This window comes from Cryptosporidium ubiquitum, assembly GCF_001865345.1.
Source record: "Cryptosporidium ubiquitum isolate 39726 chromosome Unknown contig_30, whole genome shotgun sequence".
In the NCBI taxonomy this organism is placed as follows: Eukaryota; Apicomplexa; class Conoidasida; order Eucoccidiorida; family Cryptosporidiidae; genus Cryptosporidium; species Cryptosporidium ubiquitum.
The window spans coordinates 1-23043 of NW_021639840.1; the positions used below are offsets into that span (position 1 = coordinate 1).

At 30.4% G+C, this 23043-nt stretch overlaps 11 protein-coding genes across 11 annotated transcripts; 7 read left to right on the top strand and 4 right to left on the bottom strand.

Moving 5' to 3' along the window:
* Positions 1-878: 878 nt before the first annotated feature.
* Positions 879-2012, top strand: cubi_00813 (uncharacterized protein; the record flags this gene model as incomplete). Its single annotated transcript, XM_029017826.1, has 1 exon — positions 879-2012. One exon carries the CDS (start codon positions 879-881, stop codon positions 2010-2012), a length of 1134 nt encoding a protein of 377 aa, XP_028872992.1.
* A 350-nt stretch (positions 2013-2362) lies between these two features.
* On the bottom strand, positions 2363-3700 carry cubi_00814 (uncharacterized protein; the record flags this gene model as incomplete). The annotated part of the gene is made up of 1 exon (XM_029017827.1): positions 2363-3700. The coding sequence occupies one exon, from the start codon at positions 3698-3700 to the stop codon at positions 2363-2365; it is 1338 nt and encodes a 445-aa protein (XP_028872993.1).
* An 801-nt stretch (positions 3701-4501) lies between these two features.
* Positions 4502-5989, bottom strand: cubi_00815 (casein kinase I; the record flags this gene model as incomplete). Its single annotated transcript, XM_029017828.1, has 1 exon — positions 4502-5989. One exon carries the CDS (start codon positions 5987-5989, stop codon positions 4502-4504), a length of 1488 nt encoding a protein of 495 aa, XP_028872994.1.
* Positions 5990-7275: 1286 nt separating this feature from the next.
* On the top strand, positions 7276-10884 carry cubi_00816 (uncharacterized protein; the record flags this gene model as incomplete). The annotated part of the gene is made up of 1 exon (XM_029017829.1): positions 7276-10884. One exon carries the CDS (start codon positions 7276-7278, stop codon positions 10882-10884), a length of 3609 nt encoding a protein of 1202 aa, XP_028872995.1.
* A 905-nt stretch (positions 10885-11789) lies between these two features.
* Positions 11790-12437, top strand: cubi_00817 (uncharacterized protein; the record flags this gene model as incomplete). The annotated part of the gene is made up of 1 exon (XM_029017830.1): positions 11790-12437. The coding sequence occupies one exon, from the start codon at positions 11790-11792 to the stop codon at positions 12435-12437; it is 648 nt and encodes a 215-aa protein (XP_028872996.1).
* A 123-nt stretch (positions 12438-12560) lies between these two features.
* Positions 12561-14042, bottom strand: cubi_00818 (adenosylhomocysteinase; the record flags this gene model as incomplete). The annotated part of the gene is made up of 1 exon (XM_029017831.1): positions 12561-14042. The coding sequence occupies one exon, from the start codon at positions 14040-14042 to the stop codon at positions 12561-12563; it is 1482 nt and encodes a 493-aa protein (XP_028872997.1).
* A 937-nt stretch (positions 14043-14979) lies between these two features.
* cubi_00819 (erythrocyte membrane-associated antigen) lies at positions 14980-17148 on the top strand (the record flags this gene model as incomplete). The annotated part of the gene is made up of 1 exon (XM_029017832.1): positions 14980-17148. One exon carries the CDS (start codon positions 14980-14982, stop codon positions 17146-17148), a length of 2169 nt encoding a protein of 722 aa, XP_028872998.1.
* A 143-nt stretch (positions 17149-17291) lies between these two features.
* On the top strand, positions 17292-18485 carry cubi_00820 (uncharacterized protein; the record flags this gene model as incomplete). The annotated part of the gene is made up of 1 exon (XM_029017833.1): positions 17292-18485. The coding sequence occupies one exon, from the start codon at positions 17292-17294 to the stop codon at positions 18483-18485; it is 1194 nt and encodes a 397-aa protein (XP_028872999.1).
* A 353-nt stretch (positions 18486-18838) lies between these two features.
* cubi_00821 (asparagine synthetase B like) lies at positions 18839-20998 on the top strand (the record flags this gene model as incomplete). The annotated part of the gene is made up of 1 exon (XM_029017834.1): positions 18839-20998. One exon carries the CDS (start codon positions 18839-18841, stop codon positions 20996-20998), a length of 2160 nt encoding a protein of 719 aa, XP_028873000.1.
* A 189-nt stretch (positions 20999-21187) lies between these two features.
* cubi_00822 (uncharacterized protein) lies at positions 21188-21874 on the top strand (the record flags this gene model as incomplete). Its single annotated transcript, XM_029017835.1, has 1 exon — positions 21188-21874. The coding sequence occupies one exon, from the start codon at positions 21188-21190 to the stop codon at positions 21872-21874; it is 687 nt and encodes a 228-aa protein (XP_028873001.1).
* A 56-nt stretch (positions 21875-21930) lies between these two features.
* On the bottom strand, positions 21931-23037 carry cubi_00823 (RNA binding domain-containing protein; the record flags this gene model as incomplete). Its single annotated transcript, XM_029017836.1, has 1 exon — positions 21931-23037. One exon carries the CDS (start codon positions 23035-23037, stop codon positions 21931-21933), a length of 1107 nt encoding a protein of 368 aa, XP_028873002.1.
* Between the last annotated feature and the right edge of the window lie 6 nt (positions 23038-23043).

Below are 23043 nucleotides of genomic sequence, written 5' to 3' on the forward strand. Positions count from 1 at the left end.
AAACCTAACCTAAACCCCTAAAACCCTAAACCGTTAAATCTTAAAAATAAGCCACTGACAAAAAAAGTAATAAATTTAGAACTCCGAAAAAATTATATCGTAAGTAGAAATTAAATGTTTGGTAGTTTTTTAACGTTAATTTAAATATGAGTGATGTAAATATATACATCAAATGAAGCATCATGCTTATGATTTTCAATCTTAGCAAGGCTAGTTAGAAGTTTGCAGTTGAATATCCTGATTTGTGAAGCCATCTAAAGTATTATTTAAAGTGTTCAACAAATATTAATGATTTCTATTAAAGAAAAAATTCTAATTCAAAATCTATCGTAATAGTTTTCTAAAGACAATAAAAAACAATTAAATAATATCTAGGTTAAATCATATAGCAGATCACAATCTTTGATATAAAAAAATAAAAGTTATATTCATTTCTTTTATATTGCATATTAATCATTTCTTATCATATTTATTCTGCCAATAATATAGAATTATAGTAAACAGTATGCAATAAAATAAATCTAAAAATAAATATTTAAAGGTAATAATTATCTGTTGAAATTAATTTAAAAATTAACAATAATTTGTGAATTCTAGTTAGTCATAATTTGCAACTGTTTATTTTTATTTTGACAAATTCTCCAAAGTTCCCGCCAAATGTTAAATTGTGAATTTTGTATACGAAAAAATTAAGTCAAAAAAAATTGATTACTTCGATCATCAAGACATTAATTGCAAAAAAAGAGTGCAAATCTGTCGATCTTGAACTAAAGTAGGAGGTTTGTGTTGCGCTCTATTTAATATTAAGCTGGTTCTGAGAAATAATTGTGCAAAAGGCCGGTCAAATTAAAAATAGAGGGAATATAAGCAATTGGAAAATGAGACTAAAGACCAAAATCTTCTTTGTTTTTTTTGCTCTTATATTTACTAATAAAATATGTAACTCGTCTCAAATAAAAGAAACAGAATCAATTCCCAATGACCATTCAAAAGTACAAAGTTCATCTACTACCGAATCTGAATTAGTGTCATCTGATGAAGACTCTAATTCTACCGATGACCAGTCCATTTTAAGAAATTCTTCAATTTATAAAGATCAATCTTTATACTCGAATAGTCAAATTGTAGAATATGATGATTCAACAGGTTACCTTGGTCTTGTTACTGTAATTACTAATAAAAAACAGACCTGCAGAATAATTTCCGGTAATTTCTATAGACGAAATGAATTTAAAAATACACTTTATTTATTTTTTGATACCACAAATAAAAGTTTTCTTGGTCTCTTTGTCCCAAAACCAATTGATTTTACATTAAGAGGCAAGCTAGGTTTAGTCACTCTAACTTATAAAGATGAAGTTTTCTTATTAAACAAACTTCTTCTAATCAAGTCTAATGGAGAACTTTCTAACACAAATTCCCCATGGAATCTAATTATTGAAGTCAATTCTGATTATAATAAACTTCAAATTCTCCCTTATGAATTTAAAAATAGAAATTTTATTAATTTACCTCCAGATAATTGGGATGCAAATGATGATAGTTTATATCCAAATAACATTAAAAGCATTAAACCTTTAAGCATCTTAGCCAAAAATATGGACCGGATCAAAGAATTAAAAATCCCTCATTTTTCAGTTGGGACTAGCCCAACTGCATTATTCTTAAAATTAAATACAGGCGAATACATGTCCATTATTGTTGCTAATAATACAGTATTTTTTGTTGATATTGATGATTGTAGTATTCATTCAAAAGATAGCCACTATTACAACGTTTGTGGTGGGTATTCCGTATATAGTAATAGGTGGTTTTTTACAAACAGACCATGGAAATCTAGGATTATTATTCAAACTAATTTCGAAGAATTACTTGAGATAACTAAATCAAAACTTCAAGCTCTTGAAGATGTAGAACAAGTATCAGTCCCTTTAAGAAGAACTGAAAACATTTCTAAACATAATTCAATTAACCCTAAAAAATGCAGAAAATTTTCCTGCTGTAGAAACTAAAACTTTATTTCTTGAAAGCTGAGTACTCTACTCATTTAAACTATCCATAAAATTTTTCAATTGTTTGCTATCGAAGAATTATTTTGGAATTTTATTGTCGGAAACACAAATATTTAAAACATTTAATTTTTACACTATATAAAACTCCATGCTTATTATAAACAACAAATCACTTCATGTCTGAATTTTATGTTTTCCATGAAACGTAAATGTACCTAATGGTTTATCATTTCTTTTCTTTAACACATGATTATATTCAATTTCAATTGATTCTTGTAAAAGGACTTTTTTCAAGAATAGACGGAACAAATTCAAAATAAAGTTGTTTATTCGTCTCCATCATACGGGGTTTATTCCATTAACTTGATTAAATTAATGCACGATATTACTGAATAAAAAAATAATACTGTGAAATTTAATTTGTTTGAACTTCTCGATTTACTATCAGAATCCACTTTAATGTACTTGAATATTAGAAATGATAAGCCTATAATAGCAAAAACTGATGAATAAATTTGAAAAATGGTGAGAAATCTTGAATTAATATTTAAAATACAAGGGCAAATGATTGGGGAAATCACTGATCTTAAATGATTTACATTGATAAAATAGCAAAGTGCTGAAATTAAAATAAAAAATATTGAAACTGTCCACTTATTAAATATGTTCAGACGCATACAGGAAATTAGAATTCCTGACAAGTATATATTTGATAGAAAACAAATGGTTGTAATTAAACTTGTGGAAAAGTAGTTATTAATATATATTTCAAAAAATGGGTAAGTCATTAATTCAATAGAAGTTGAGATTAAGTAAATATAATAAAGAGTTCTTGGTGTTTTCCTGAAAATCTTACATAATAAAAATAATAGTAATACTGACCAGAAATTATGCATTTTTGGTTTATATAATATTTGTGTAGGCTCCATACCACTCAAAAAATTTAAAAATTGGTCGCAGAATTTTACCATTAATAGACAGTAAATCAGTTTATAGATTGAAAATTTTTTCAAATTTGAAAAGTGTTTCTTTTCCTTTTTTCTACTTAATATACTGTTTTCATCCATATTAAACTCATTTGTTGACGAAATATCTACTGTAAAAGATATTAAAACATCTGAATTATAGAAATCTGGAACAACTACCAATGCTATAGGATCCAAAGTCAAATTTACTATGAATAATATTACAAATGTTGATAGAAATCCGGGATTAAAAGAGCACGATTGAGATATAAGTGTTGCAAACTCCTCGCTTGTTAAATTTCCTAATCGAGTATCATTTTTAAACAAAATACTTATCAAATAAAACATGAAATATATAAAAATCGGCAATAAATATTCAAAATGAAGACGTGTGAAGAATGAAGTGTAATTATGTACTTCCAAAGCCTTTAACCAGCCTTGTATAAAGAATATAGACGGAATTAAGATATTCAATATTAATGCAAAAACTCCATTATAATCCATATTAAACCTGGATATAGATGGAGATATGTCACCTTCAAATAAGAAGATATGAAAACAGTGTGATATGAACAAAAGTATAATTAAACAGTTATTTAAGTAATTTACTTCATTATACATGAAAATGTCATCCGCGATTAATAATCCAGTATCAGCTTCATTTAGAGTAGATGCGTCAGTCTCTAATAATGATTCATAATATCCTGTATTTACTCTTGTCATTTATTTTGACAAAAAAAGAAATATTTAGCTTTGTGTGGCCTCTATATTTAAAACCTTTACCGCCTAAAGATTTTAATATTTAATAATAAAAATATTTAAAAACAAATAAAGATATATTTACAGCAAATATAAGTGAAAATAATAATATTAGAATACCAAACATCTTAGAACAACTGTATACCACAAGCAATGTTTTTAGAGTGTTGTTCCGAAGTTTTATGTAGCTATTACTATAATAGCTTATTAGTATATTGGATAATTTTGTGTAGTATATTAACTTGAACAAATATACATCAATTTACCCGTGAGAATGGGCTAGTGATAACCATTGTTACTCCAACACACTTCACTACAAAGTTCTGTTCCGAGATCTGAAGTTTAAGGAAATGCAGATCATTGCTTAAAATGCACTCAATAAACAGTAACTTAGTCACAAATGAAGTAACAAAATAAAAGTTAACACCCATTAAGAGCTCAAAGGTAGATTGGGTTTTATACTTCAAAATAACTATATTAATCAGACAATTGTCTCAATTTACATTAATTTAGTGAGTTCCGGTCCTGTCAGAACTAATGGTAATTTTCTTAATTTTTTCATGAAAAAAAAATCATGAGTAAAATGATCCGAACTATAAAAGATTTTCGAGATAATGATTCTAAGAATATATAGTCTGGGAATTCAAGAAAAAAAGGAAAATCGAGGTCGGATCAAAATAACACGAGAGAAATACCATTAGAAAATGTGTATTTTATCAGAATTTATCAGACCAATACCTTCTTATTCGAATATAATCTTGAACCTTATCCTTCAATTTTAATACAAGAACAAAAACCTCTTTTCAGCCTGGAAGGCTTTTGTGTTTTTTTAGATTTTCCTCTGTGTTCGTACGATACTGTGTCTTGATACTTTGTATTTCTATAACCATTACTAACTTTATTCCTAGCTTTTGAATTGTTTCTGTTTAAAGTCGGATTAGGACTCAAACTTAGAGTCTGATCTTGATTATGATCTCCAGTATCCGAAATTTTCTTGCCACTGTTTGCAGAAGTCAGCTTATTATAAATATTACTGTTTGCTGTGTCATTCGGGTTTTTATTTCCCTTATTTTCGACACCAGATTTTTGTTCTAAAGGAGAACATTCTCGTTGAATATTACTTGAATTTGCAGGAACACCTGAATTATTAGCCTTTCTGGAGGATGATGAATTTATGTACTTTTTATGATTCTTAGATTGTTTTTTTTGATCAAATATATTTTTATCTAGAGAAATATTGTGTTGTATTTGAGGAACCAGGGACTTACCAGTAGTTTTTACATAATTATTTGTTTGAATACTAGTAGATGTCTCAAGCTTTTTATTCCCATTAGATTCTAGTTTGGTCCAGTCAAAATCCCCATCGTCAGCATAGCCTTCCCTTTGCATTAAATCACGAAAAAGTTTTCTTAAGTAAGTGTAGTCTGGTCTATCTTCAAAACGGAGGACTCTACAATAGTGCAAATATGTTGCAAATTCTGGAGGGTAATTCTTACATAAAGTTTCAACCGATGTACCCATTTTCTTCTCCATAATCTTTTTGTACTTCTCTTCCTTATTATTAGCGCGAATTCCCTGCCATGGAAGAGTCCCATTTCTACAAAAATACATTAGCACATAACCTATTGCCTCCAAATCGTCTCTTCGGCTTTGTTCGATTCCTAGATGAGCATTAATAGAAGCGTACCTAGCAGTCCCAGTTAAATTCTTATTTTCTCTGTATGGAATATGTTGTAGTGTTTTTGGATCTCGGAAGCGCTTAGCAAGGCCAAAATCAATAACATAAATATTTCGAGACCCCCTCCCACGCCCAATTAAAAAGTTATCGGGCTTAATATCCCGATGGATAAAATTTTTTGAGTGAATATATTCTACTCTCTGAAGCATCTGGTCAGCAATCATCAAAATAGTCTTCATTGTAAATCTTCTATGACACAAATTGAACAAATCCTCCAAAGATGGGCCCAAAAGCTCCATTGCCATTATCTGATGGTTTACTTCCCTATCTAATTCACAATGATAGACATTTGCAATACCCACTCCTCCTTGCAGAAGCTTTAAAACTTTTGTTTCGTATATTAATTGCGGATGTCTAGACATTGTTGACTCCGCCTTAATTGCTACTTCCTCATTAGTTTCTGTATTAACTGCCAAATAGATATCCCCAAAGCTTCCCCCCCCAATTAGTCGCTCTATTTTCCATATTGAACATACTGTAGTATTTGTTAAAGGAGATGAAATTTGTGATACCATTTTGAAAACAATTTAGTCAACCTCTAATTCTGGTCAGCTAGGCTTAATTTCTGGGTTTCACCCCTGAAGAAGTATATTGATATTTAGATATTAATTCAAGCTGGTTATTCACACTACTGAAAAAAACTGTTTATTTCTACTCTCTCATCCAAATTTTCCAAAGAACAATTCCCTGAGATATTTTAACATCAAACCTGGCTCACTATTTCTGAAACCAAAAATATTAATTGTTAACTTTTCCCCTCAACTTCCAGTATGTACTAATTTATAACTTATTGCTTCCTGGCTCTTCGTTAGAATGTATTTGGGGTCCTTCTTAACCTGTCAAAATTCTCTCATCAAAAAAAAAGAGAATATACCCTGTTTTATTTCTACCTTATCCTCGCCGTAATTTTCTCATTATGTCCTAAAACTCAAATTTTTAAAATAGTGGGGTGGTTTGGCGGCACAATATTCCTTTTTCTTCCAATTTACATGCCAGCCAGCCGAGAATATTCAATTAATTATTATCATTGTTTAGAAATCTTCCCAAATAGGCATTTATAATGTGAGGTTACTAATCTCTATGTGAAACTTTACTACTCAATATGCTATCTACCTAAAAATTTCTTTATCATGTCCCCGCCATTTCTTCCCACATCCTCCTTCAAACTAAAATAAGTACTTTTTTTCAAACTTTAAATTCATTTTAATTTATTTGGTTATTCAGATTAATACACGTATTGATGTAATAATATGCTCGACAAAAATTTCCGCTTTTTTTTTAGCTTCACTATTTATTATCGTGTGTCAACAGAGTGTGTCCACTTGAACCTATAAAATATCTAATTAGTCTTTGAAACAATATTATGTAAAAACAATTTAAATACCTAGAAAGCTTTAAATATACAAGTGAATCTCTAATAGATAAAAAGAATCTATGTTATTTTTATTTTTTATATTTAATGTTACTTTAAGCTTAGAAAAATTCATACAATGAGCACAATTTAAGACCAGACGCAAAATGCAGAATAATAAAATCTAGAATTAGTTTAATAAATATTAGGCCACAAAAAGAGAATTATTAACTTAAAATTTTGAATTTAAAGGTTATGGCTGAATTGATCATGTAATGCTAGAAGAATTGATGTATTTAAATAAAATATAAATTAATAGATACTACTATATCTACAAATAAGTCTGTTTGTAAATGTATATGTACAACAATAAATAATAGGGTATAAAAATAACTAGTTATTAGTTGAGAATATACTAGTTGTTGTCAGAGGGAGTGAATTTAAAGAAAGATGTCGCTATTTGCGACTGTAAGCTTTGCTTTAAGCTTTGGGAAGTTCAGAAATATTGATCTACTACAGAGTGGATTTTATAGACTAAGGAGTAGATTATATTTTTTGAATGATGGCGTGGCGCATAGTGCTATTCCCAAAAAAATTATTTATTCCAAGCAGCAAAAGTTAGATCTAAAGTGGGAGGGGATTTCGGAAGATGGGTCTATCTTATCTAGACCTTTTCAGATTAATTATATAGATGATATAGCAGAGTTAAATGAGACAATCATTTTTACTAGTGACGTAAAATTGAAAGTTCCAAGTACCAAGCCATTTTTATCGTTTTTTAGTGATTCAAACCAAACAGATTCAAACGAAATATTTCAAAGTACATTTGCAAACAGTCAACTAAACATTGCTCCTTTTTTCTTAGAGGTGGATTTGTTGTATTCTGAGAATTCGGAGTCAATCCTGCTCCCTGATTTAGACTCAATATCTAATGATTCAAATGGTGAAAATCAGAAATATGACCAACCTCAAGACGAGGAATTTTCGTCTCTGTGCTATAATGTGTATAGGATTAATAACGTTGCAAATGGAATCGTGGAATATCTGCCTATAATATTTGACGAATTCCATTTTTGTAATACAAACTGTTTGATTTTGAGTCAAATTACTAGAATCTTTGCTTCTTGCGACTCCCATTACTCTGAAAATAAAACCAAATACATTCCAAGATTTTCTTCTACCAAGCCTCTTCCAGTAATTCCTTTATTTCTTCTATCCACTAATAAAAGTGAAGAAAATTTAGAATTAAACGTTAAGAATCAGTTAAAGAGTGTGAATAAAAACTTTAAGCAAGATGAAAATAAAGGTCTCTATCCCAAAAACACTATAGTTAAGCCACAGGTTGGTTCTTTTACTATTAGGGGAATACTTATCCAAAAAATGGCTCAAATTTTTACGGAATCTTTAAAAGAATTAGACAATCAAGATAATACCAAAGGCTCAGATGAGTTACAAACAAACAAAAATGTGGTTTTGGAAGAAAAGCAAATCAGTCAACCTTCTGAATCGACCGAATACGAGAAAAATATTAATAATAAACTCCCAAGTGGATGTGATAATATACAGAGCACTGAAGAAAAAAGTAAATGTAGTAATCAAAAGGCTAGCATTGGGGTTGACGAAGTTTTTCCATCCACAGTTACTAGAGATCCCATGTTTATTGAAGCTTCAAAACTCAGACTTGAGCTAATTGCATCTTTGACAAATGTTTACCTTCAATTAGCTGCTAATATGTACTATATTACAAAGAAATGTTGTAGCGCACAGAGAGCCAAATTGATGGGATCATTTTTAGTAATCCCAAGTTTAAAATTACCAGGTGGGTCTAGGTTAAATGTTGAGCCTCTTATTGACCTTTCAGAAGTAATTTATGAAGAAAATGGTGCGTCAGTGCCATTTTATGTAGTTAGAGAACAGATTGATCAGATCGATGAACACCAAATTTCCAGAATTAGCTCAGAAATTCAGCTTAAAGAGGCGAATGAATTCAAACATTCTCTAACTATAGCAAGTGATGGAAGCTCTATAGGAGTTCTTCCTGAGCAAAGACTTTCTGATTCCGCTCTATGTTTGGTTAAATTACCAACAACTATATGGGCTTTAACACCTCTAAACTGGCAACTTAATTATATTAGAGGTATTACGCCTCCCATTTTTAAAAGAAGTCCGGCTTCACAAATAATTACTCCAGATCCTTTAATCTCCCACGAATCGATTTTGCCATTCCAAAATGTAGTTGAGGCACCATTTGGAATTGCTCAATATAGTCAAAAGATCAATTTAGAGTTGGAGCAAATTTCATTCCAAATTTTTGAGACTTGGAATAGATTAGTTGCTGTTCTACCTTTTGTATTGCACAAACTTGAGCAGACGTGTAAAATGGAACATATAAGGAAAACTATGTTTTTATGGAATGAAACAATATTTTTTGAGACTCTTTCAGCCAATGAATTATATTCTCCATCATTAAAGCCAGAACCGTCTGTCAAGTTTCCAGAATTCTTAGGCAACCGATCATTTCCAATCACACCACCTGTTATGCTTTCAGTAAATTCATCCCCTCCACCTAACAATCTACCTAATCATGGTCAGCTTAACAAAAAAAGTAGTGGGTTTTTTTCAATATTTCCTTTACTAACAGGTGGTGTGGGACTAAGCTCTCAAAACTCAACCATTTTTTCATTGAAACCTATTGATTATTATTCAAGAGTGGCTGATTTACTTAGAAATGATATTGTCTTTAAGTCAATACCAACTCCAAATGCAATTGAGGAGGTATGTCTTCCTCCTTTACATGAAATTACATCAAATTCAGAAGTTAATTCAAACACTAAAAATGAAACAAATGACGACCATTTGTTAAATCCCCTTTCGATTGATCACCTAAAAAGCTCTAAATATAATGAATGGCTTCCGATTTTGTTTATACAAAGATATTCAAACTCTTTAACCTTGAGTAATTACTGTAAAGCTTCAAATCAACCAACAGTAACTACAAATTCAGTAGCCAATAACTCTCTTATTGATAATTCTAAACCTTTTATTAATTATGGAGGTGGTACGATTATTCACTGTGGCCAACTTTGCAGAGTTGGAATTAATAATGATCCTGCTGTTAATGCTAGAAATATAGTCAACAGAAAAATTGAACAAAAACACAAAAAAGCTTCTTTAAAAGAACAAAAAGTAGAAGAATCTCAAGAATGCAATGAAGCACCTAAAATACCTATAATTAAGACGGAAACACCATTTTTGGAAAGTAATAAAGAATCAACGAAAGATCTTCACATTATGATATTTGTTCATGGACTCCAAGGCTCAGCATTTGATATGAGGAATGTCAGAAATATAATTTCCCTCTATTATCCGGATGTACTATGCTTACTCAGTACATGTAATGAAGATTATACAGATGGACCAATTGAAGAAATGGGGAAAAGGTTAAGTGATGAAATTATTACGGCAATTTCCCCATTTTCAAAGTCACTGAAAAAATTATCTTTTGTTGGTCATTCCCTTGGCGGCATTATAATAAGAGCAGCACTTCCTCATCTCTATATGTTTAGTTCTCAGTTCTATTTATATTGGTCCTTGAGCGCTCCTCACTTGGGATGTATTTCAAATAACTCGAAACTTATCAATGCAGGCGTATGGATTATGAGAAAATGGAGTAGTTCTCAATGTATTAATCAGCTTGCACTTTCTGATTCTCCTAATTATGAAGAAACGTTCATGTACAAACTGGCAACCGAACATTCTGCACTATTTTCAAAATTCAGACACATTGTGTTGTGTTCTTCTCACCAAGATATGTATGCACCATATGATAGTGCTAGAGCAGAATATTCTCCAGATGGTCCTTCGGTTTACAAAGTGATGGTAGAAAGCTTGTTAAAAGATGTGGATCCTACTCGTATTGTTAAAGTCGATGTTAACTTCCACCTTCCACAGAAAAATCTCGATACATTTATTGGTAGAGCCGCTCATATTCAAGTTATTGAAAATCAACTCTTTGTTAAGATTCTGGTTTCTAGATTTCCAGAATGGTTCATCGTATAATTACATTTAATAACAATCATTAAATTTTCTATTTTAATAATCATTTAAGGTAAATCAAATGGGTTCTTGCTTGTTGAATTTGGATTACTTTCAAAGCTTAGGTTACCACGAGTTCTTCAGTAGTTTTTTTTTGTATTCGTAATTCCAGTTATTACGTTTTCTAACGCGATCCTTTCCTATATATCCAAATTTATAACTAAAACTCAAATAATTTACAAAACTCAAATTATTGACTAGAGTTTTTATTATTTGAAATATTTCTGTATTTGCAACCTAATGGTAAATGTCTTTTAACAAAAGTGTTATTCTTTTATTTTTATATAACAAGACCCAAATGTATTTTTTTTCAAAAATCCGTTATTTTTTAGAAAAACTCCCATTTAAAATTAGAACAATTTTAGGTTCGTGTTTCGTTAAATTTATTTTCTGTTCTTTTATAGAGAGATTTATGCTAATTACTCAACACTTTCAAAAATGCTTTTAAAAAAATTCTAGGCCATTCCTAATTTAAATTTAGCTAATTAATATTCTTTTCAGGTAAATTGATCTCTATAAAGCTCACTTTGTGTGTTCCCAAAATCTTAAGTTTTTTATTCTCCTTAAGCAATTTTTAGATAATAAAATATTAATCATTACATACAAGTATATTGGTTTATTATATCTTATTTCATGTATTTTAAAACTTTATAAATTAGTCAGTATAGCTTTTTCTAGTTTATCACATTCAGCACCTTTTCTTTACTTATCATCTATTTATCCTTTCTGATCACATTTTTTTGCTGTGTAATATTTTAATGGTCAAAATGACAAATGTGAGGAGGCGCCGGCGCCAACCCACGTACTTAGAGATAATTTTCGTTCTTTCTTGATTAATGCAGAAAAAAAGATTTAAAAAAGAAGATAAAATGAAGCTAATTGATGGTCAGATACTTAAAGGTGAAGTGGTTTTTTTTAACGGTGAATCTAAAAATAAATCGGAAAAACTGCTTCCTTTAAAGATTGTTCAAAATAAGTATAAACACAAAAAAAAAGAACCTAAGAGGAAGCTACTAACACCTTATAAGAATGAAAACATGAGTGACTTTTTTAAAAGGGTAGATTCTGAAAGTAGACAATATTTAATGGAAAAAGATAGAGAAGCTCTTAGACTACAAAAATCTTTGAAAAACAAAAAAAAGAGAGAAAAAAGGGCATTGAAAAGTTTAGAAAAAAGCCAACTTAAGAACAAAAAATTGAATGAAAATAGTGAACTTGAATCTACTTTCAGTTTAGTCAATACTAACAGACCTTCTTTTGGGGATGTGATTGACTCTCCTCCTTCATTTTCTTCAAAAATCAAGGACAAGTTAGAAAAGGCTAAAAAAGAAACTAAGATTTGTAATGACCTTTCTGAATATGTTAATCAAGTAAGAAAAGCATATTCAAATATCAAGATGAAAAGGATCTCTGAGAGTAATAAGTTTTTTGAGAGTAAGAAAAAGAATTCAAAGTTATTAAATGATTTTGGAGATGGTTGGGTTGGAATAGGTAAATTTAAAAGAGAAGATGAATGAACATTAATCCTATCAATCTATCTTCTTGATTACTTTGTTGTATAAAATCAGTTTATTTTCTATATTATTATTTTTAAATATACAGGTAATATTTTTTTTCTTGTTTGAAATATGTTCAAATCTCTAATATCTATAATCTTCTGATTTATACGGGCCATTTATTGGAACATTAATATAATTAGCTTGAGCTTCCGTAAGCTTTGTAAGTTTAATACCAAGAACATCCAGGTGAAGCCTGGCGACATATTCGTCCAACTCCTTGGAAAGTTTTTTAACAGAAAAGTTGGTATTTTTAGACCTGTCAATCAAATCTCTGTTTTTCCACAGGTCCATTTGTGCAAGTACTTGATTCGTAAAAGACATTGACATAACTAATGGTGGATGCCCTGTAGCGCATCCTAGATTCACAAGTCTTCCTTTACATAATAATATAATGCTTTTTTGTGTATCTGGAAAAGTGTATCTATGCACATTTTGTTTTAATTCATTTACCTTAATACCTGGATAATTTTCAAGTCCATAAACATCTATTTCATCATCAAAATGTCCTATGTTTGCAACATAGACATTCTCCTTCATTTGTCTCATATGTTCAAGGGTAATAACATTTTTGTTCCCTGTTGCAGTAATGAATATGTCGGCTTCGGAAACAACATCCTCTAATATACTCACTTGATAACCTTCCATTGAAGCTTGTAATGCACAAATTGGGTCAATTTCAGTTACAATAACTCTGGCCCCCACTCCTGAAAGCCCTTGAGCACACCCTTTACCAACCTCACCGTATCCTAATACTACTACCTTCTTTCCTGCAAGCATTTGAATACATCCATTAAAGAGTCCGTGCAATAAAGATTGTCTGCATCCATAGGTATTATCAAACTTTGATTTCGTTACACTATCATTTACATTGATAGCAGGAAGTAACAATTTCCCCTCAGACTCCATAATTTTTAGTCTTAGAACTCCTGTCGTTGTTTCCTCGCTCACCCCATATAAGTCTTTTAGCATTTCTCTCCACTTTCGAGGATTATTTATTAGTTCCATTTTTAACACTTTATACATGCATTTTATATCCAAGGATAATTGTTTACCATTTTCATCCACTTCACTTTCCAAATATTCAGGAATCTTGTTATGCTTTTCAAATTCCATCTCAGCCTTAACTCCTTCATGTAATATTAGAGTTGCGTCACCTCCATCATCTACAATTAAGTTCGGACCACAAATCTTATCTTTATCATTTGAATCTCTCCATGTCATTGCATTATTTAAACACGCCCAATAATCCTCAATTGTTTCGTTTTTCCAAGCAAAAACGGTTGCTAACTTTTTTTTTACTAAAGCTGCAGCAGCATGATCTTGAGTCGAATAAATATTGCAGCTACACCAACGTATTTCTGCTCCTAATTCATATAAAGTCTCTACTAAAACTGATGTTTCTATTGTCAAGTGTAAACTCCCCGTTATTCTTGCCCCTTTTAAAGGTTTAGAATTCCTGTATTTTTTCTGTAACTCTACCAGACCCATCATATCAGTCTTAGCTATCTCCATATCCTGCAGACCATAATCTGCCAGACTTAAATCCTTAATCTTACTTTCCATTTTAAATTCCAATATTAAATGAATATCAAAAAGATAAAAGATCAAATGCTTTTTAGAATCTTTATTTGTAATTCGTTTGAATTCATATTTTTTTATTACTCGAAGATATGTCTACGTACTATGACGAAATCTTAAATTTATTGTATTTATAAGAAATATGGTTATAAGCCATTTTTTGAGAACCCAAAGAATAGAGATTATAAACAATATATTTATGTTTTCACATTTTAAATTTTGCTTTTTTAATTTCAAAGATAATTAAATCAACTAATTCTGAAACAAAAATTTTGATTTTTTGTTAAACTAGGTGTGGGTGGTATGTGCATCATTCTTTTCAGATCATTCAAAAAACAGAAAATAACTAATGGTTTTTATTTATCTAAATATTCAAAAATAAAATTATTCACCTGCTCATATTTGTAATTCTAAATTCAGCTTAGTTGGGGTATTTTTAAAAACTATAAATTAAAATTCAATTTGTAAAATATTTACATGTGGCGCGCCAAACTCCAAATTATTTCTATTAGTAATAGATTATTGCATGCACAAATACCGAAAGCAAAAAATATGATTATTTTCACGGCTTTTTTATTGATTTTGTTTGAATTAATTTTTAAAATGATTAACTTTTAAGTACACCCTCACTATAATTGTTTGAAAATTTGACCAAACGTTACGTACTATTTTTTTTTAATAAAATTCCATAATTAAAGCACTAATCGGAGAGTTTTCCAAAACTGTGCTAGACGTTAATGAAATGTTCCCAATCCTTAATTACTTAAACACAATAAGAAAATATGAAAAATTATCGCTAGGTACTATAGGATGTAAAAAAGGTTCAATTCAAAGAGAAATTGTGAAAATAGAAAGTATTGGGTAATAGTAGGTATTATAGAAACTAAAATTGGTATTTGGTGTAATTTAAACAAGTTTAAGCATGGAAATAAATGAATTCCTAACTTTTTTTATTATTTTATTTATTTCTTTAAGTGGAATTTATTCTAAGGAAAATAGTGAGAATATTGCAGAATCGCAAATCAACGAAGATAACTTAATTGGAGATTTTGAAATTGAAGATAAAGATTCACGCTCTTTAATATCTTTAGGCAATATTCAAAATGATATTTGGAATGATCGTTTTGCAAATGGATTTTCATGCATCGAATTAGAAGATAATCGTTCTGGAGTAATACATTTGTTAAATAACAACTCAAAAATTAAGCTTGGAAAAGATGAATATGCTATTACTTCTTCTAATATGCCAGATTATGATTCTCTAATTGTGTTTGTTGAAAATGTTCGTCTTGGATTGAATTCAAATGAAGAAAATAACGAAATAAAGGACCAGAATTTATTAATAGTCACTAATGAAACAGAAAATGAAATTTTAATAAAATCAAACAGATTATCAAATGGGTTCGTTTGTATGGGTATTTTAAATGGAACTGAGATATGGAGTAGAGAATTTTGTGAAAATCTTCTGGATTTTAAAATAAATGAAACTACATGTAGTTGTAAAGGATCCTTTATTTACTCTTTGGTTGACTCAAAAGATGAATACAGAGCTCTCCAAAGTCAATATAACAATTTTAACTTTCCAGGCTTGACTAATAATGAAAATACTGAAGCTAACCATGCGAATGATGCTTATTTGAGCAGAGTATCAAGAAGTTATAATCCAAATTCTAATCATGGTGACAAGGTTCCATTTCCACCTTTACATGGAAGTATTGGAGGGAGAAGCAGTAATGTAAATGCACAAAAAAAAGAAACTTCAAAAAATTCACCTAAAAATCAGATAAATTTTGAACAGAATGAATTAATGCAATACTATCACTCTGTTCCAACTAATAAGTATGTAATAAATAACTTAGATAATGAACATATCTATGATAAATCAAGACTGAATGAGCTTAATCATAAAAATTCAATTAATAAGGAAATTAACCAAGTTAATTCAAACCTCATTGATAAAAATAATTCTCAAAAAACCCCATGGAATACAAAAAATTCGGTTTCTAATAATAATATTCATACAGATGTTTCAAAGCCAAAAGTGGATTCAATTACTGTAAACCTGGAGCTCAAGAACATTAGCTTTGAATCTCTTAACAATCAAAATTACAAACGTAACTTCGAAAGTAAATTTATCAATTCTCTTTCAAGAGCTCTAAATATATTAACTAATAAATTTCGAATTATTAATACTTGGAATGAAGAAAATCCAGCTTTAAGAGGAACCAACTCTAGATCTATCGGAGTTACTGTAAATATTATAACCTCCGTACCAGATGAGGTCATTAGCAAAGTAAAGAATTTGAAGTCTCAAATTTGTGAATTTAGCAAAATCTTTGAATTTTATCTAATTTCAATCTCAAAAAATATAGGATCAAAATCTATCAGCAATGAAATAATTGCAGATAGATCTGAGGAGAAAAAAAAGAAAGAAATCACCTATGATGGAAAATCTCTTCGAACACTACCTATAATATTTACAATGGATCTAAGAACTATAAAACCTCATATAAACCAGAAAGAAGCATTCGCATTACTTGAAGATGAACTTTCAAGATCTATAAAAATTCCAAAATCGTCTATAGATATTCCAGAATTTACATATAAACAGTTAAATGACCCCTTTACCAGTGAAGAATACTTAGTTATACATACAGAAATCTGGGTTCATCCTGAAAAGCAATTAAGGGAAGAATATACTACATTACTGACGAATATCTACTCAAATATTATTCATAATAAAAGATCCTCTTTTTCAAAAATATTTTTATGTAATAAACATGAAATCAAGGAGATACCCCATATAAAAGCACAACCAACTAGAGATGAACAAATATTTAATCAAAATGAAAATCTTCAGAAGTCTTCAGAAACTAAAACAAATTTGAACAAAGAAAGCAGACCTGTTGATGAAGGTAGAATTAGCAAAATTGGAGGTTTCTACCAAATTAATCAAAATAGTTATAAAAATCCTAATAACTCTCAAACTATTAAAAGTGAGTCTATTGGGAGAACTCCCCAAAGCTTATACAGTCAAAACACCAGTGAAAACGCACAAATAAACCCAGTTGTTTATCTATTTAAACAATAGAAATAGGCTGATTACTCTTCCTCTTTCTTATCATATAATTATTATTTCTTTACTTTATTAACTTATATTTTTACCTAGATTCTCTAGATCACGTTGGCGCACAATTAATGATAACATGCAGAAATATAAAAGTATGCAAAATAATGGTTGTTTGGAAAAGAACTATATTATTTCGATATATATATGTAATTATATTACTGGGAATAAGTTTGATTTTTGTATCTGCAGAGGAAATTCAAAACCCCAATGAGTCAAGCCAAATCTCTACTTGTACAAAAGTCAGCTTGGAAAAAAAACCAGGAGAATTTTTGGTTGAGTCTAGTTTAAGATTTCCCACTCTTAAATCACTTTTTTCTTGGATGGAATCTCTTGATCATTTTTATAGTGCATTTACTAAGGATTTTGAAACAATTTCAGATTCAATCCCACCTAAAGATGAGTATGAATTACATGCAATCACTATGAGTGCTTATTCTTCCGTGTTAGAATGCTTTGGAATTATTAATGAGTTAACTGTGCTATATAAATCATCAATTTTGGAGCAAGATTCAGAAATGTTTTTAGAGAGTTCATATTTAAGTATTAATGGTCTTGTTCAAGATTGTTTAACTCCATGTAAAGATTTGTTGCTCAAGTCATACATAAGATTGCATGAATTGGTATTCGAATCAGGAAAGATACATTCACCAACTTCACTCAAGTTTTCTGAAAGAATTATTGAATTATATGACAAGATTTGGGAAACATTAACTATTTTGTTAGGATATACTACTATGATAAAAGAATCACAGAATCTAACACTCCAAAACCGTTCAGAAATACAGAAAAGTCTGGAATCTTTTGAACTTAAACAAGATAATTCACCTTCAGAACAGCTTAAATTAAATATATTAAAACGTAAAATGGTTGATAATAATAGAAATGAAAACCTATTTAATTTATTATTATCTTTCTTTGAAGGAAATTTTGCTCTTACAGTCCAAATTGCAGAGATGGAATCCTTAATAACAGCTGAGAATAAAAGAAGTATAAGTGAATTAGAGGAATCAATCAAGAATATAGAAAAATCCATGAAACACGAAGAGAAAAAGGAAGAAGGAAGCGCAATGCAGCTAATTTCAATTCTGAAGGGTGAAATAAACTCAAGATCGGAGATCCTAGTGCGTCAAATCTCAGGATCTCCCATTTACCTACAAAAATATGATTTAGATCTTAGCTCTATATTTAAAAAGCTTAGCTTGAAAGAATCTCAAACGGATTCAAATGAGCAGCACAAATCAGATGAAGAAATTAAAGCTGATGAAGATGATCAAGCAGATCAAAATAAAGTAGAGTAAGTCAATCAGTGTCATTAAAGGTGTTTCTGTTATCAAATATCATGAAAATAATAGTAAATATGTAGGTGAGGAAAAGTAATAACGTGATTCAGAAGTGCAAATTTGATACCTAGGTCGAGAACAATGACCATTAATTAAAAAAAAAGACTCAAACTTAAAATTGTTGCTTATAATCAATCCTAGAATCTATTAAAATCATAAATTTACAATTTATTAATATATTTTTGTTCTTATAATACATTTTATTGCCTATATGTACATTTTTTTAGATAAAATTGAATGGGGCCCGCCAAACCCAAACCAGTCTAACCTGATTTTTATAATAATAAGCAAGAGTAAAAGGATAAATTGTAATGATAGAATGCTTATTTTCTCCTGAAACATGCGATGGATGTCAGAGACAAATCTTTAATGAAGAGAAATTGGGAATATTTGATGTATGCTTAAATATATCAAAATGTGAAACAAATTTTAAGAAGGGAAATACAGAAAGATCAAATGAGTTGATTCTACTGGACCAAGAAACTTTTTACATAATAAATCCAAAGAATCCAGATTTAAAAACTGAAATGTTATTTTTCGGTGGTGAATCTTCCATGAGAATTTTTATTGATGGAGTAATAGAGGATGATCAGTTTCAAGAATTGCTTAAAGGAATTGCTTTAGTAAAGATAACTTCAATAAAAAATATAGTATCTGAGCTGGTTTATGCTCTTAGTAAGTTTAATTCTGAAACAGGGAAAGGCTTTAGCTGTCTAGCTTATATAAGAATCAAAGAAGAGAGATTTTTGGTATTTGGAAGGGATAGGCTTGGAGATTCAAGCCTACTGATCAGTGTAGGTAGTAAAGGGAAAGAATTAATTATATCTAATATAGAAAGCGAACTTCTGAATTTTCAAGAGGATGTTCAGTCAATAGAAGTACCAGTCACTGGTATGTTTTCACTTGATTTATCAAGATTAGAATTTGAATTTTATCCATGGGAAGTTACTCCACCTTACATGACTCCCAGTTATTGGGGTAAAGAAGGCCAACAAACATTAGAATCATTAGAGGAAGATTCGAGAAAACTCTTGGAGTCACTTAGGTTAGTTTTTGCAAGAGAAATGGAGAAAAGACTTACATTTGAGTTATTTGAAGACAAAGCTTTTGTATATATGGGTATGTTATTTTCAGGAGGCCTAGATTCTACGGTATTATTATACTTGCTATTAGAGTGGTTGTTCTCAAGCTTGGAAAATTTGGGAGTCGATATTATAAAGAGATTCTTTTCCAATGAAAATTTTGCAGAAGTTCAAATTAATAAAAATAATTTGTTCTTCATTGTTGAATTAATTAATACAAGTTTTGCTCCAAGTGAAGCACCGGATAGGTTAACCGGTCTAGCCAGTTATTACGAGATTTTGGATCTATTCAAGAGTTACCTATGGAAATATAAAAATGTTTCAATTAGACTAATATGCGTAGACAATCCAGGCGATAGTTTGACTAGAGAAGAAAAAAACATATTAAAATGCATATCTCCATGTAGAACTCACCTGGATTTTAACATTGGGGGTGCCTTATTTTTTGCACTAGGAGGAAAAGGGATATTAGCCGATAAAGAAAGCTTTAAAGAAGAATGGTGGCAAGAAATAATATCAGAAAATGAAAATTCAAACATTTGGAATGGGGTTTTTGAGAAGAAATCTCCTTTTTCAGAAACTTTCATTAAAGTTCCTAAAGTTAACAAGTTTGAAGAATGCAACAACGAATTTAATTTTCAAAGAAAATGTCCATATTGTTCTTTCAGAGAACATTCTAAATGCGAAAATAAATGTTGTAAATCATGTTGCAGAAAAATCCAACAAAATTTAATTAAACCAATTGGCGAGAGCTCCCCAGCATGTAGAGTTCACAAAATGAAGACAGCAGATTTTAGTAAAATCCCGTCTACTCAAAGGTTCATTGATCCAAAAAATTATTACTTGTGTGAAACCAATATCAATAAAATTTTGTTTCCACAAGAACAAGAGTATGTAAAAGGTCTCATTACTACTGAAGATGGCAAACTATTATACAATTCAAAATCCAAATTTTTAATTGTAGGAAGTGGAGCTGATGAGTTTCTTGGAGGGTACGGTAGACATATCACAGCTAAAAAACACAATGGCTCAGAAGGTATTAAAAAAGAAATGCTTTTCGATATTAATAGATTGTGGATCCGAAATCTCGGAAGAGACTATAGGCTTGCCTTATTCAATAATAGAAAGCTGTTTGCAGTATTCTTACATCCACTTGTAATCAATTCAATTGGAGAATTGAGTTTTGAGAATATTTGTGGCTCGAAATTTGAAGTTACCAAACCCTTGTTAAGATTTATTGCTAATAAGTTGGGAATTCAATTTTCTTCCAAATTCAAAAAGAGAGCTGTTCAATTCGGAACCAGATCTTCTAGACAGACTAACCTTAAACATTTTGATAGCAATAGAAAAGCAACAGCTGACGCCACTTATATTCCCGTTAATATTTAGTCAAACAAAAAACATGCACATGTGTTGGCGCCAAAACCCCACAATAAGTATATAAAAAAATTACTGGAGAAAAGAAATTTGAATTTAATAGGATTTAAATTCAAACAAATTTAATAATTTTATTAATATAATGTCAATAATTTGAGTGAAAGATCAAGATTAAATTATTGAAGTAGTGGATAAAAACCTATGGAATCACACTCAATCATATCAAATGAAATTAGTGAAGAGATCCAGGACCTAAAGAGCAAGCTTCTCGAATGGTCTAGTGGAATTAATGGAATGCTAGAGTTGGGAGTGGAAAAGCTGAATGATCAGGTTTCCCGTGATATAAATGTGATTAAGGACTCAAGTATTCGGATTGATGGATTGGAAAAGCGAATTAAAGATTCCCAAGAATTATCAGAAATCAAGAAAGTTGTTGAATTTGAACAGGAGGAATTTAAGAAATGTTTTAATACCAATGCTAATGCTCTTTCAGAGAAAGTAGAAAGGCTAGAGAGACAGCTTCAGGAAGATAGACAACGATTTGAACAAGAAAAATTGGTTTATGAGGCAGACTTAAGGGTAGCTAAGCAACAATCTTTGGAAAGAGAGAAAAGCTGTAGAATTTATAGTGAAAACTTGGGACTAAATATTGGGAAGGTAAACGGCAGTAATAGATTTACTTTTACCTGTTTAGACGAAGGTTCCCCAGACAAAGAATTTTATTTTGATTTGTTTTACAATGAGAAAGCTCAGCTCTTTGAAGGGGTTGGGTCCAACCCACAAGTTAGAGATTTTCAATCTAACATTGAGCTATTGAATTCAAAGTCTATTTCATTTAGGCAATTTATATGTAGAATGAGAAAGTCATTCAAACAATTAGTAGAGTAGCAATTTATATCCTATAGTTTATTTATCTATTATATTATGATATCCATTTTTCAAATTTATCTTGTTTTTACTAGTTGGATTACGTCCTCATCTTGAAGCTTATGAGACAATCCGACACATTGTGGATTGTGCTTAACACTAGTTCCCCAGACTAAAGCATGTTTGAATTCATTAATTAAGTCTTTGTGAATTAATTTTACTGCAGTTTCTACATTTATTAGACCTCGTTGAGGAGTCAGAATTAGTGGGTCTGAAAAATCTGGGAGTTCACCCTTTTTCTTAGTATATAGTCTAACCAATCCTAGTTTGTTCCAAATTTGCTCTACCAGTGTATCCAGGTTCCATCTTTGTTGAGATGAAATCACAACACTATTTGGCTGGCGTGCTAACTCATCAATCTCACTTAACTTTAAATTGTCAATTTTGTTATGAACATATAAACAAGGAACATATCGTCGATTACCTTCAATACAATCAATAAACTCATCAACTGTACAATCTTCTTTTATTAAGACATCTGCATTATAGATTTTATACTCATTCAATATGCTAACTACCATTTTATTATCTAAGTGAGTCAAAGGCACTGTTGAGTTGAAGGTTACTCCTCCGATTTTCTTTGGTTTAACAACAATTTGTGGTGGTTTCTTATTTAGCCTAATTCCAATGGCCTCCAGCTCATACTCTAGCTTTCTTCTTTGAGAATCATCCTTTGTTGAGTCTATTACCATCAATACCAAATCAGCCGAATGAGCAACGGCTATTACTTGGCGTCCCCTACCTCTTCCAGTAGCAGCTCCTTCAATAATCCCAGGTAAATCCAAAAGTTGAATCTTAGCTTCATTGTACTTCATTATACCTGGAACGCAGGTTAAAGTTGTAAATTCGTATGCTGCAACTGCCGTTTCCGTCCCAGTTAATTCATGCATCAATGTAGATTTACCTACAGATGGAAACCCTATTAATATTACTCTAGCATCGCCTTGCTTAGCAACATCAAACCCCTCTCCTTTGCCTTTACCACCACTTCCTGCCTCTATTAATTCCGTTTTTAACTTCGCCAGTTGAGCCTTCAAACGTCCTAAATGATACTCTGTTTTCTTGTTCTTTTGAGTTCTGGCCATTTCAGCCTCAATATCTGAAATTCTCTCCAGTATACCCATCTTTTC